The 14,212-nt window shown below is 42.3% G+C and overlaps 2 protein-coding genes across 3 annotated transcripts in view; one reads left to right on the top strand and one right to left on the bottom strand.

Annotated features, from left to right (window-relative positions):
• The window catches only part of LOC133541138 (epithelial membrane protein 2-like), a 30,147-nt gene extending 24,311 nt beyond the window's left edge, over positions 1-5,836 (top strand). The window contains exons 4-6 of one of the 2 annotated variants that reach the window (XM_061884246.1): positions 1,419-1,559; positions 1,636-1,845; positions 5,530-5,836. In XM_061884246.1, the coding sequence (XP_061740230.1) occupies positions 1,419-1,559; positions 1,636-1,796 (302 nt within the window). In that variant the 3' untranslated portion in view covers positions 1,797-1,845; positions 5,530-5,836. Of the gene's footprint in view, positions 1-1,418; positions 1,560-1,635 lie in introns of both variants that reach the window. The other variant, XM_061884245.1, reaches the window with a different exon arrangement.
• Positions 2,905-14,212, bottom strand: part of LOC133541137 (germ cell-specific gene 1-like protein) — a 78,409-nt gene continuing 67,101 nt past the window's right edge. The window contains exon 6 of the mRNA XM_061884244.1: positions 2,905-13,454. Within this exon, the coding sequence (XP_061740228.1) occupies positions 13,010-13,454 (445 nt within the window). The 3' untranslated portion in view covers positions 2,905-13,009. The remainder of the gene's footprint in view (positions 13,455-14,212) is intronic.

The raw sequence follows: 14,212 nt of genomic DNA, 5'->3' as shown, positions 1-14,212 counted from the left end.
GTGCGTTTTGTTTTCCCATGGTGCAAAGCGACTGAACCGGACACGTCGTAAAGGTAACGACATCTTTTAATTAATCCATCAAAAAGTGAAAACAAAAGGCGCTCACAGCGGAGGTACAAAACGTGGCCCAGAAAACAGAAACTATTACTATAACGTAAACTATGGACATGAAAACATGAACTAAAAAAACTCACTAAACCAGTGGTCCCCAACCACCGGGGCGTGGCCCAATTGGTACCGGGGTCGCAGAATAATTTTTTACTCATTTTTAAAAAAAAAAATATATATATTTTTTTAAAACAACATAAAAAACACAATATACACTTACAATTAGTGCACCAACCACAAAAACCTTCCTTATTCATGACAAAAACGTCCTTTTTTCATGACAAAAAAAAAAAAAAAGATCCGCCCCCGGGACAAATGATTAAGCATTGACCGGTCCGCGGATACAAAAAGGTTGGGGACCACTGCACTAAACTATGGCTTGAATAAACAAAAAAAAACTTATGTGGCAAGAAAAGAGTGAAGCGAAGTGAATTATATTTATATAGCGCTTTTCTCAAGTGACTCAAAGCGCTTCACATAGTGACACCCAATATCTAAGTTACATTTAAACCAGTGTGGGTGGCACTGGGAGCAGGTGGGTAAAGTGTCTTGCCCAAGGACACAACGGCAGTGACTAGGATGGCGGAAGCGGGAATCGAACCTGCAACCCTCAAGTTGCTGGCACGGCCACTCTACCAACCGAGCTATGCCGCCCCAAAAGAGCAGCATGAACTCTGACCTGGACAGAGTACTCAGAGTGTCAAGAGTGCAGAGCATGAATGTGATGTCGCCAGGCTGACTGCCTGGCAACTACAGGCTCTAATAGTGGTGACTTGATTTACAGCAGGTGCGTGAGTCCAAATGAATCAGGTGCGTGATATGAGGAGAGGTGAAAACTAATGGGTTGTCATGGGAAAAAAAACAGGGACTGACGAAATCCAAAATCCAAACAGAGTGTCGCCAAACTAAACATGATCACCATAGACAAGACAGGTTTTCTGTATTGGGACCATGATTTATGTCAGTACCTGTTCCCTGGTCCTCATATGGACGGTACTTTTCCTCGTTGATGTCTCAAGAAGGGTAGAAATACAAGAACGCACACACACTTACACACATTTGCGCGGAGCAGGCGAAGGGGGGACCTGGATGTGTGCACACACACCTTTCCTCCCGCCGCAACAATGAAGTCTTCTCCCAAACGTGCCTGCAAGTCCCTTCCTGCAGAGTGATCTCACCTCCACTTTGTTTTCCATCCAAGCCCGAGTCAAATATTGGCCGAGGGCAGTGTCGCAACGACTTTAACTTCAACATCTTGGCATTCTTTAACCCGGCATTGGTACGCTTGTGCTCTCTGGCTCCCTCTGCAGACTACCTTCAGGCGGTGCAAGCCACCTCAGTGCTGGCCTGCATCTTCTCCATCCTGGGCATCTTTGTGTTCGCCGCGCAGCTCTTCACCTTGAAAAAGGGAGACCGCTTCACCATCTCCGGCGTTTTTCAAGCCCTGGCCTGTGAGTCGGACGCCGTCCCTCGGACCCGAGCCGGCTTGTTTCGCCACATTCTAATGCGCGTCTGGTCCGTCCCCAGGTCTCTGCATCATGATCGCTGCCTCCATCTACACCGACCGCTTCCACCTAGACGAGAGCCAGGGCTCCTACGGCCACTGCTACATCCTGGCGTGGATCTCCTTCGCCCTCACCTTCATCTCCACCGTCATTTACTTTGTGCTACGCAAGAAGACCGCGTGATCGCCGTTTGACTGGATCTCTTCTTTTAGGCACACAAAATATGATTTAGGTAACTGAGCAATTGCAGACTGTAACATTCTTAAAAGAAAGCACCGATCAATTGATGGAATTATTGTTTTTTTTTTGTTTTTACTCGGAACATAAGGCATTGATACGACGTTGATTATGCAAACGTGTCCTTTAAAACGGACTTTGAAACAACGGGGAAACGTAGTTGTATTCGTACATTGAGACAACGTTGATGTCGAGCGTTGGATCCACGTTGTTGGTTGTCGGAAAATGACCAAAATTCAATGGTCAGATGCATCAAACGTCAAATCAACGTCGTCAAAAAAGCATGTTGTTTCAACGTTGTTTTTAAGTTGTAGGATATTGATAAAAATTGACCCAACATCAATGTCAGAACCCAACGTTGATTAAACGTCATCAATAAGCATGTTGTTTCAATGTTAGGTGTGTGTCGTTGAATATCGGTCGGGAAATGACCAAAATTCAACCTTGGATAAACGTCGTCAAAAAGCATGTTGTTTCAATGTTAGGTTCGTATTGTGGAACACTGAATTTTGGTAATTTCCCGACCAATGTTAAATCAACGTCACAACCCGACGTTGATTAAACGTTGGCAAAAAGTATGTTGTTTCAACGTTGTGTTTGAGTTGTAGGATACTGGTAAGAAAATGACCAAACTTCAATGGTCAAATCAACGTCAGAACCTAACGATGATTAAACGTCGTCAAAAAGCATGTTGTTTCAATGTTAGGTTCGTATTGTGGAACACTGAATTTTGGTAATTTCCCGACCAATGTTAAATCAACGTCACAACCCGACGTTGATTAAACGTTGGCAAAAAGTATGTTGTTTCAACGTTGTGTTTGAGTTGTAGGATATTGGTAAGAAAATGACCAAACTTCAATGGTCAAATCAACGTCAGAACCTAACGTTGATTAAACGTCGTCAAAAAGCATGTTGTTTCAACGTTAGGTTTCTGTTGTAGAATACCGGTCGGGAAATGGCCAAATTTCAACGTAAGGATCTGACATTGATTGAACGTCGTAAAAAAGCATGTTGTTTCAATGTTAGGTTTTCTCGTAAATTTTTGGTCGGGAAATGACCAAAATTCAACGTCAGGATCCAACATTGGATAAACGTAGTCAAAAAGCATGTCCAATGTTAGGTTCGTATTGTGGAACATTGAATTTTGGTAATTTTCCGACCATTGTTAAATCAACGTCACAACCCGACATTGATTAAACGTTGGCAAAAAGTATGTCGTTTCAACGTTGTATTTGAGTTGAAGGATATTGGTAAGAAAATGACCAAATTTCAATGGTCAAATCAACGTCACAACCAGACATTGATTAAATGTCGTCAACAACTATGTTGTTTCAACGTTGTAGTTGTATCGTGGAATATTAGTAGGGACATGACCAAAATTACGTCAAACGTCAAATCAACGTCGTCAAAAAGCATGTTGTTTCAACGTTGTGTTTGAGTTGTAGGATATTGGTAAGAAAATGACCAAACTTCAATGGTCAAATCAACGTCAGAACCCAACGTTGATTAAACGTCGTCAATAAGCATGTTGTTTCAATGCTAGGTTTGTGTCGTAGAATATTGGTCGGGAAATGACCAAAATTCAACGTCAGGATCCGACATTGGATAAACGTCGTCAAAAAGCATGTTGTTTCAATGTTAGGTTCGTATTGTGGAACATTGAATTTTGGTAATTTCCCGACCAATGTTAAATCCAGGTCACAACCCGAGATTGATTAAACGTTGGCAAAAAGTATGTCGTTTCAACGTTGTATTTGAGTTGAAGAACATTGGTAAGAAAATGACCAAACTTCAATGGTCAAATCAACGTGAGAACCTAACGTTGATTAAACGTCGTCAATAAGCATGTTGTTTCAATGTTAGGTTTGTGTCGTAAAATATTGGTCGGGAAATTACCAAAATTCAACGTCAGGATCCGACATTGGATAAACGTTGTCAAAAAGCATGTTGTTTCAACGTTAGGTTTCTGTCGTAGAATACCGGTCGGGAAATGGCCAAATTTCAACGTAAGGATCTGACATTGATTGAACGTCGTAAAAAAGCATGTTGTTTCAATGTTAGGTTTTGTCGTAAATTTTTGGTCGGGAAATGACCAAAGTTCAACGTCAAGATCCAACATTGGATAAACGTTGTCAAAAAGCATGTTGTTTCAATGTTAGGTTCGTATTGTGGAACATTGAAATTTGGTAATTTCCCGACCAATGTTAAATCAACGTCACAACCCGGCATTGATTAAACGTTGGCAAAAAGTATGTTGTTTCAACGTTGTATTTGAGTTGAAGGATATTGGTGAGAAAATGACCAAATTTCAATGGTCAAATCAACGTCACAACCCGACATTGATAAAATGTCATCAACAACTATGTTGTTTCAACGTTGTAGTTGTATCTGAAATATTAGTAGGGACATGACCAAAATTACGTCAAACGTCAAATCAATGTCGTCAAAAAGCATGTTGTTTCAACGTTGTATTTGAGTTGAAGGATATCGGTAAGAAGATGACCAAACTTCAATGGTCAAAACAACGTCAGAACCTAAAGTTGATTAAACGTCGTCAAAAAGCATGTTGTTTCAACGTTAGGTTTCTGTCGTAGAATACCGTTCGGGAAATGGCCAAAATTTCAACGTAAGGATCCGACATATATTAAACGTCGTCAAAAAGCATGTTGTTTCAATGTCAGGATTGTGTCGTAGAAAATTGGTCAGGAAATTGCCAAATTTCAACGGAAGGATCCGACATTGATTGAACGAAGTCAAAAAGCATGTTGTTTCAATGTTATGTTTTGTCGTAGAATATTGGTCGGGAAATTACCAAATTTCAATGGTCAAGTCAACGTCACAACCTGACATTGATTAAATGTTGTCAAAAAGCATGTTGTTTCAACGTTGTATTTGTGTCGTTGATTATTGGTCGGGAAATGACCAAAATTCAACGCCAGGATCCGACGTTGAAAAAACGTTGTCAAAAAAAATGTTGTTTCAATGTTAGCTTTTTGTCGTAGAATATTGGTCGGGAAAAGACCAAATTTCAATGGTCAAATCAACTTCACAACCTGACATTGATTAAACGTCGTCAAAAAGTATGTTGTTTCAACGTTGTATTTGTGTCGTTGATTATTGGTCGGGAAATGACCAAAATTCAACGTCAGGATCCGACGTTGAATAAACGTCATCAAAAAGCACGTTGTTTCAATGTTAAGTTTGTGTCGTAAAATATTGGTCGGGAAATTACCAAAGTCAACATCAGAACCCAACATTGAATAAACGTCATCACAAAGCATGTTGTTTCAACATTGTATTTGAGTTGCTCGTCGCCAAGGACCTAATTCATCAAGTTGTCAACGTTGTTTCAATGTCTTGCGCCTGCTGAGCTATAAGGCGCGCCTACGATTTTTGAGAAAACGAAAGGATTTTAATGCGCCTTGTAGTCCGAAAAATAGGGTTAAAATGCCTTTAAAAAAGCTTAAATATGCATTACGATGCTACGAGAATGATTATTGATAACGATATTTGTCGTACCAGCACCGGTTGAACAAGTCAAATCTGTGGTCTGCTTTGTACGTACATTTAAATGTGGATATATATATGGATAAAAAGGGGGTGAGTCTATTATTTTTCAATTGTTTTTGTTGTAGGTTTATCGACTTAAATGCCCCCCCCCCGGTCTTACTTTGTGCAGTGTCACTGATTGGATGGTGCAGGCCGACTGGTGGTGCAGTCCCCTCCTTGTGTAACAGTACTAACACGCAACGTACTAAAACGTCAGAATCTGGTTCCAAATATTTTTAGCTGCAGCCATGCGAGTATATAAAGAGAGTTGACATATTTCAATGTAACTATAACAATCAAGTATGTGACAAAAAGCTGCCTTCACATATTGTATGTAAATATGTTCCCAGTTATGCTTTGTATATCTAATGCTGTTTTGTCCTCGCGGACGACATGGACCATGATTTTTACCACAAATAAATCTAGTCTTTCAACCACTTTTTGCACTTTGCTTTTTATTTGATAAAAGTCATCTTCCACCACTTTTCTGTGTGTCCACACTTTGACAAAGATGCTCACTTGGTTATTTTTTTCCACATTTTTCACCAAAAAAAAAGAAGTAATTTCCAAGCAATAAGATGTTTCGCCTCATGCTCAAAGACTAGATAGGACAGCTCTGGTCAACACAACTCAATTAAGGACTAGCAATGGCAACTCTAGCCACCTCAGCTCAACGAAAGGATAAAAAGGATTGATCTAGCCACTCAATCGAAGACTAGCTAGGACAGCTTTAGTCGGCACAGCTCGAGGAAAGACTAGATAGGACAGCTCTAGTCAGCAAAGCTTGATAAAACATGAACTAAGACCGATCTAGTCAACTTATCTTCATAAAAGACTCGAAAGGACAGCCCTAGTCATTGAGGCTTATTCAAAGACTAAATAGGGCAGATCTGGTTAACTCAGCTCAATGAAAAACTAGATAGAACAGCTCTAGTCAGCACAACTTAAAGACTAGCTCGGGCAATTCTAGTCAACTCAGCTCAACAAAAAGATAGATAGGACTGATCTAGCCAGTCAATCGAAGACTAGCTAGGACAGATCGATGCAAGATGAGCGAAGACGAATCTAGTCAACCCATCTTAATGAAAAAACTAGATAGGACAGTTCTATTCAGCACAACTCAAAAAGTATTTAGGGCAAATCTAGTCAACGGAAGGATAGATGGGACGGATCTAGTCGCCCCCGCTCAATGAACAACTAACTAGGACAGCTTTAGTAAACTCAGTCCAACAAAAAACTGAATAGTCAGCACAGGTCAATTAAAAATGAGCTAACACCGATCTAGTCAACTCATCTTAATGAAAGACTCGAAAGGACAGCCCTAGTCATTGAGGCTTATTCAAAGACTAAATAGCGCAGATCTGGTTAACTCAACTCAATGAAAAACTAGATAGAACAGCTCTAGTCAGCACATCTTAAAGACTAGCTCGGGCAATTCTAGTCAACTCAGCTCAACAAAAAGATAGATAGGACTGATCTAGCCAGTCAATCGAAGACTAGTTAGGACAGATCGATGCAAGATGAGCGAAGACGAATCTAGTCAACCCATCTTAATGAAAAAACTAGATAGGACAGCTCTATTCAGCACAACTCAAAAAGTATTTAGGGCAAATCTAGTCAACGGAAGGATAGATGGGACAGATCTAGTCGCCCCCGCTCAATTAACAACTAACTAGGACAGCTTTAGTAAACTCAGTCCAACAAAAAACTGAATAGTCAGCACAGGTCAATTAAAAATGAGCTAAGACCGATCTAGTCAACTCATCTTAATGAAAGACTCGAAAGGACAGCCCTAGTCATTGAGGCTTATTCAAAGACTAAATAGCGCAGATCTGGTTAACTCAGCTCAATGAAAAACTAGATAGAACAGCTCTAGTCAGCACAACTTAAAGACTAGCTCGGGCAATTCTAGTCAACTCAGCTCAACGAAAAGATACATAGAACTGATCTAGCCAGTCAATCGAAGACTAGCTAGGACAGATCGATGCAAGATGAGTGAAGACTAATCTAGTCAACCCATCTTAATGAAAAAACTAGATAGGACAGCTCTATTCAGCACAACTCAAAAAGTATTTAGGGGAACTCTAGTCAACGGAAGGATAGATGGGACAGATCTAGTCGCCCCCGCTAAAGACTAAATAGGGCTGATCAGGTTAAATCAGCCCAATGAAAAACTAGATAGGACAGCTCTAATCAGCACAACTTAATTAGGGACTAGCAAGGGCAACTCTAGCCAACTCAACTCAACAAAAGGATAATTAGGACTGATTTAGCCACTCAATCCCCACTCAATCGAAGACTGGCTAGGACAGATCGATGCAAGATGAGCGAAGACCAATCTAGTCAGCCCATCTTAATGAAAAACTAGATAGGATAGCTTTATTCAGCACAACTCAAAAACTATTTAGGGCAACTCTACTCAACAAAAGGATAGATGGGACAGATCTAGTTGCCCCCGCTCAATTAACAACTAACTAGGACAGCTTTAGTAAACTCAGCCCAACAAAATACTGAATAGTCAGCACAGCTCAATTAAAGATGAGCTAAGACCGATCTAGTCAACTCATCTAAATGAAAGACTCGAAATGACAGCTGAAGTCAGGGAGGCTTATTTAAAGACTAAATAGGGCAGATCTGGTTAAATCAGCCCAATGAAAAACTCGATAGGACAGCTCTAATCAGCACAACTTAATTAGGGACTAGCAAGGGCAACTCTAGCCAACTCAGCTCAACAAAAGGATAATTAGGACTGATTTAGCCACTCAATCCCCAATCAATCGAAGACTGGCTAGGACAGATCGATGCAAGATGAGCGAAGACCAATCTAGTCAACCCATCTTAATGAAAAACTAGATAGGACAGCTCTATTTAACACAACTCAAAAAGTATTTAGGGCAATTCTAGTCAACGGAAGGATAGATGGGACAGATCTAGTCGCCCCCGCTCAATTAACAACTAGCTAGGACAGCTTTAGTAAACTCAGCCCAACAAAATACTTAATAGTCAGCACAGCTCAATTAAAGATGAGCTCAGACCAATCAGGTCAACTCATCTTAATGAAAGACTCGAAAGGACAGCTGTAGTCAGTGAGGCTTATTCAAAGACTAAATAGGGCAGATCTGGTCAAATCAGCTCAATGAAAAACTAGAGGGGACAGCTCTAATCGGGACAACTTAATTAGGGACTAGCAAGGGCAACTCTAGCCACCTCAGCTCAACAAAAGTATAAATAAGATAGAAGTAGCCACTCCCACTCAATCGAAGACTAGCTAGGACAGCTTTAGTCGGCACAGCTCTATGAAAGATGAGCTAAGACCAATCTGTTTAACTCATCTCAATGAAACACTGGATGGGACAGCTCTATTCAGCACAACTCAAAGACTATTAAGGGCAACTCTAGTCAACTCAGCTCGATGAAAGGATATATAGGACAGATGTAGCCACTCCCACTCAACGAAGACTAGCTGCGACAGCTCGATGAAAAATGAGCTAAGACCAATCTAGCCAACTCTTCTCAACGAAAGACTGGATAGGACAGCTCTATCAGAGTAAAAGCGCAGACAAAAGGAAATAGATCATTTCCACTAAGAGGGCTCCACCAAAACCCACGACCACCACTGCCCACCCATGTCCACATAGTACCAAAGTTCTGTGGCTCCAGGATTGGCCTCTTTGCCCACCTGAAGACCCATAAAGACATAGGAGGACCGACATACCTGAGCTTGAGTGTCCGCCAATGAGTGTAAGTGTGACATTGTTATTCATGCTATTTTGAGAAAAAAATATTCAGTCCAAGCCTGAGCCCCTGGATAGGGGGGTCCAGACTGAGGCCAAGTAAAAACCCCATCATAGCCATAGCGAGGGAAACATCAAAGAACACAAAGGATGTTAAAGACAGGAGCAGACCCAACAAAGCAACCAAGAGAGCCGACTCCACTCTCGGCCGCCCAGCAACTCTCGGACAGTGTCCGGTCCGCATGGATGAGCGAAGGGTACGTCCAAGGAGACCGCAGTGTCCGATATTCAGCAGAGACACTGTGAAGCTTGTCCATCCTGGTGCTCAGTGCCAGCTCCGTAGCCCTGTCTCTTTTACCTGCATCTTCCGTCAGTCTCTCCAAAAGAACTGGTGTGGCAGAGAACCAGCAGCTGGTCTCTATGGCCAAAAGGCTCCCGGGAGGCAGATCCAGAAGTTTTCGTGACTTCTGCGATGCTTTGTCACAGAGTCCCGAAGGGTCTCGAACCAAAAGGCAAAAAACAACACATGAAAACAATAGGGAAACATCAGAAACACAAAAGGATGACACAAGAGCACAGAGCTCCTGCCAACAGCATAAAATAAAATAAATAAGTAAAAAATAAATATGCGCATTGAATTCCAATAAAAATTAAAGCTGCAAACAGCGATGGACGGGACCGAGTATTTATAGCCATCTTTTGTATTGCAGGGGTAATTGCAAACTTTTGGTTCATTTTAGCTGGGAGTTGTCAGTGTATGAAATATAGGTCTAAGTAAGACCTACATAGAGGTTTTTGTTTCGAGTGTCTCTGACATTCCTACTGGGAGTTAGAGGCAGTTTTGTCCGAGCAGGGTGCCACCATCTTGACACTTTAATGTATTGCGAATGGAGAGAAGCTTTTGTATTGAATGGGGAATGACAAACTTCTTGTTGATTTTAGCTGGGGGTTGCCATTGTATGAAATATAGGTCTAAGTGAGACCTGCATTGAAGTTTTTGTTTCATGTGTCTCTGACATTCCTACTGGGAGTTAGAGGCAGTTTTGTCTGAGCAGGGTGCCGGCATCTTGAGACGGCAGCAGCGCACCAGCAGCGGTTCTTTGAGGGCTCATAAAATCCAAACCAGAGCAGTAATTAAAACTCTTTAAACCAGGTTTTAATCAGAAAGGTTCAATCCCTCTCCTGTGCTTATTTGAAGCCGACACGACAAATGCGCTTAGAGGAGATAATGTTTGATAAAAATTTGTTTTGAAGGGGGAATTGCAAACTTCCTGTTGATTTTTGCTGGGGATTGTCATAGAGGTTTTTGTTTCATGTGTCTACGACATTCCTACTGGGAGTTAGAGGCAGTTTTGTCTGTGTTTTCTTCCTAGGGTGCGCTATTTGGAGTTTTGGGGTTTGGTTTTTTGATTGGATCGCAATTTTCGCCAGTCCTGATGTGTGTGTCCAATTTGGTGAGTTTTGAAGCATGTTAAGGGGGTCAAATTACAGCTCAAAGAGGTGGCAGAATAATAAGAATAAAGAATAATAATAAAACGCTAGAAATTCAATAGGGTCCTCTGTCCCTTTAGGATATCGGTCCCTAATAAAGTCAAGACCAATCAGTTTTAAAGGGGAACATTATCACAATTTCAGAAGGGTTAAAACCAATAAAAATCAGTTCCCAGTGGCTTGTTTTATTTTTCAAAGTTTTTTTCAAAATTTTACATCTCCCGGAATATCCCTAAAAAAAGCTTTAAAGTGCTTGATCTTCGCTATTTGTGATGCCACTGTCGATTTTCCTGTGACGTCACATAGCGATTCCAATACAAACAATGGTGAATAGCACAGCAAGATATAGCGACATTAGCTCGGATTCAGACTCGGATTTCAGCGGCTTAAGCGATTCAACAGATTACGCATGTATCGAAACGGATGGTTGGAGTATGGAGCCAGATAGCGAAAACGAAATTGAAGAAAAAAACTGAAGCTATTGAGCGAATATAGCTATTGACGCTATTCGGCCATGCATGTCTGTCTTAGCATCGCTGGTAAAGTGTGCAGACCAACCGATCAGGACTTTAGCATTGACACTGGATCAACTTAAATCTGTCGATTGGTAAGTGTCTGTTTGACATTAAATGTGGGTGGAAGGAAACGCTGGTAGCCTAAATAGCATGTTAGCATTGATTAGCTGGCAGTCATGCCGCGACCAAATATATCTGATTAGCACATAAGTCAATAAAAACAACAACATTCACCTTTATGATTTCATTAACTTTATCGTTGGGAATGCATCTGCTTTGAGTGTCGCAGGATATCCAGACATTCTTGTCATCTCTGTGCCATCTCTGTTGTAGTAAAAACTAAACGAGGGACTATCGCATCTCTTGACACTGGAGCAGCTTAAATCCGTCGATTGCTAAGTGTTTGTTTGGCATTAAATATGGGTGGAGGAAAGGCTGGATGTAAAAATAGCTACAAATGAGGCATAACGATGCAATATGTACACACAGCTAGCCTAAATAGAATGTTAGCATCGATTAGCATGCCGTGCTAATTGATGCACATTCTACGTAAATCAACTTGAATCCGTCCCTGATCGGGTTGTCACAACACACCGACGAGGCATGATGTCTCCAAGGTACCGGAAAATAGTCGAAAAAACGGAAAATAACAGCTGATTTGACTCTATGCTTGTGATGTGTTAGGGAAAAATTGCGTTGAGTACCGATGTGAGGGATAAACAGAAAGGTGTTTAATTCGCCAAAATTCACCAATTTAGAGTTCGGAAATCGGTTAAAAAAATATATGGTCTTTTTTTCTGCAACATCAACGTATATATTGACGCTTACATAGGTCTGGTGATATTCCCCTTTAAGGTGATTAGGAAAACAACAGAAATTAATTTTCTTTGAATACCAACAAATAACCAAGGTTGGACAGCTTTCCAACCCCGAAGTTGTACAACAAAGTTCACCTTTGACAAAACAAACCGTACCAAGAAGAGCTGGAGTTAAAAAGGTTACAGAGGGCTGCAGTCCTGTTCTGGTGTATAAAGGGGGGCCGCCAGGAGTCCGTGGACAACAACAGGCGAGCCGGTTCAGTGGGACGATGATCGGAGAGACAGCCGATGTAAAGGAGAGGCCGATACAGGGTGGGAGGACGGAGGAGGGAAGGACACAGAGTGGCCTACAGGGATGCAGTGTGAGGTCTTGGCAGGCGGCGGTATCTTGGTGGATGGAGGTGCGTAGTACGGGGACAAGTGGGAGATCTGGTATATATTGACGCTTACATAGGTCTGGTGATAATGTTCCCCTTTAAGGTGATTAGGAAAACAACAGAGATTAATTTCCTTTGAATACCAACAAATAACCAAGGTTGGACAGCTTTCCAACCCCGAAGTTGTACAACAATGTTCACACTTGACAAGACAAACCTTACCAAGAAGAGCTGGAGTTAAAACGGTTACAGAGGGCTGCAGTCCTGTTCTGGTGTATAAAGGGGGGCCGCCAGGAGTCCGTGGACAACAACAGTGGGACGATGATCGGAGAGACAGCCGATGTAAAGGAGAGGCCGATACAGGGTGGGAGGACGGAGGAGGGAAGGACACAGAGTGGCCCACAGGGATGCAGTGTGAGGTCTTGGCAGGCGGCGGTATCTTGGTGGATGGAGGTGCGTAGTACGGGGACAAGTGGGAGATCTGGTATATATTGACGCTTACATTGGTCTGGTGATAATGTTCCCCTTCAATGTGATTAGGAAAACAACAGAGATTAATTTCCTTTGAATACCAACAAATAACCAAGGTTGGACAGCTTTCCAACCACGAAGTTGTACAAAAACGTTCACACTTGACAAGACAAACCTTACCAAGAAGAGCTAGAGTTAAACAGGTTACAGAGGGCTGCAGTCCTGCTCTGGTGTATAAAGGGGGGCCGCCAGGAGTCCGTGGACAACAACAGGCGAGCCGGTTGAGTGGGACGATGATCGGAGAGACAGTCGATGTAAAGGAGAGGCCGATACAGGGTGGGAGGACGGAGGAGGGAAGGTCACAGAGTGGCCCACAGGGATGCAGTGTGAGGTCTTGGCAGGCGGCGGTATCTTGGTGGATGGAGGTGCGTAGTACGGGGACAAGTGGGAGATCTGGTATCGAGACTGGTGGATGCCAGGGTATGGAGCGGTGTAACAAGGAGCCGGTGGAAGAAGTCCCATGAAGTGGAAGTGAAAGGGGTTGAGGCCGGAGTTCAACCTGGGCCCCACCATCAGGACCTTCTTGGTGTAGTCGTTCAGGGTGGAGACGCCGGCCGACATGCAGACAGTGAAGGCCAACCAGGCCACGCTGATGGAGACACACAAGAGACGTGTTAGCGGTCGAAGGTACGAATCTCTGATTTGGATTTTTCCGTGATGACTTCCATGAAACATTCAAGCGAGGTTCTTTGGAGACTCTGAATTGTCCACAGGTGTGAATAGTTTGCTGGAAACCAATCCACCACGGGACGATAGTTCACACTCCCGTTCACACCTGTTTTTGGGGACATGGGAGGACGCCGGAGAAGCTGGAGATTGTACACAGAACTGCTCGGATGTTGGAACCTCCGGACTGTGAGGCAAACGTGCTAACCATTAGTCAGTCCCTCCACGGTGTTCACAGTTCTCTAATGGTTTTAATGTTCGGGGGTAAATATTATACTTTACAAGTATAAAACATACACGGAGAATGTCTGCAAGGTGAGGGCCACATAGCAGGTAGGAGGCAAGAAGGAGGCCTTAGGTGGGTTTTATTTCTTGTAATTATAATTAATTATTGCTACTATTAGTTATAGTTAAATGAATAGGAGTCACTTGACAATGAGTTCTAAGTATGCACTTTTACTGCCATCGGAAGTCTGTGTGGTATACAAATGAGTTACACAAATCCATCCATTTTCTACCGCTTATTCCCTTTAGGGTCGCGGGGGCGCTGGTGCCTATCTCAGCTACAGTATTCGTTTTACCCAAATTTTGTTATTTAATGTTGTTTTTATTGTTATATTTTTATTGAAAAATTAGACTCTAAATAAGGGGTCCCAATTTTTTTGACTCGGGTCCACTTTG

The sequence above is a fragment of the Nerophis ophidion genome, linkage group LG23 (genome assembly GCF_033978795.1).
Source record: "Nerophis ophidion isolate RoL-2023_Sa linkage group LG23, RoL_Noph_v1.0, whole genome shotgun sequence".
NCBI lineage: Eukaryota > Metazoa > Chordata > Actinopteri > Syngnathiformes > Syngnathidae > Nerophis > Nerophis ophidion.
This window is presented reverse-complemented; position numbering and strand designations above follow the sequence as displayed.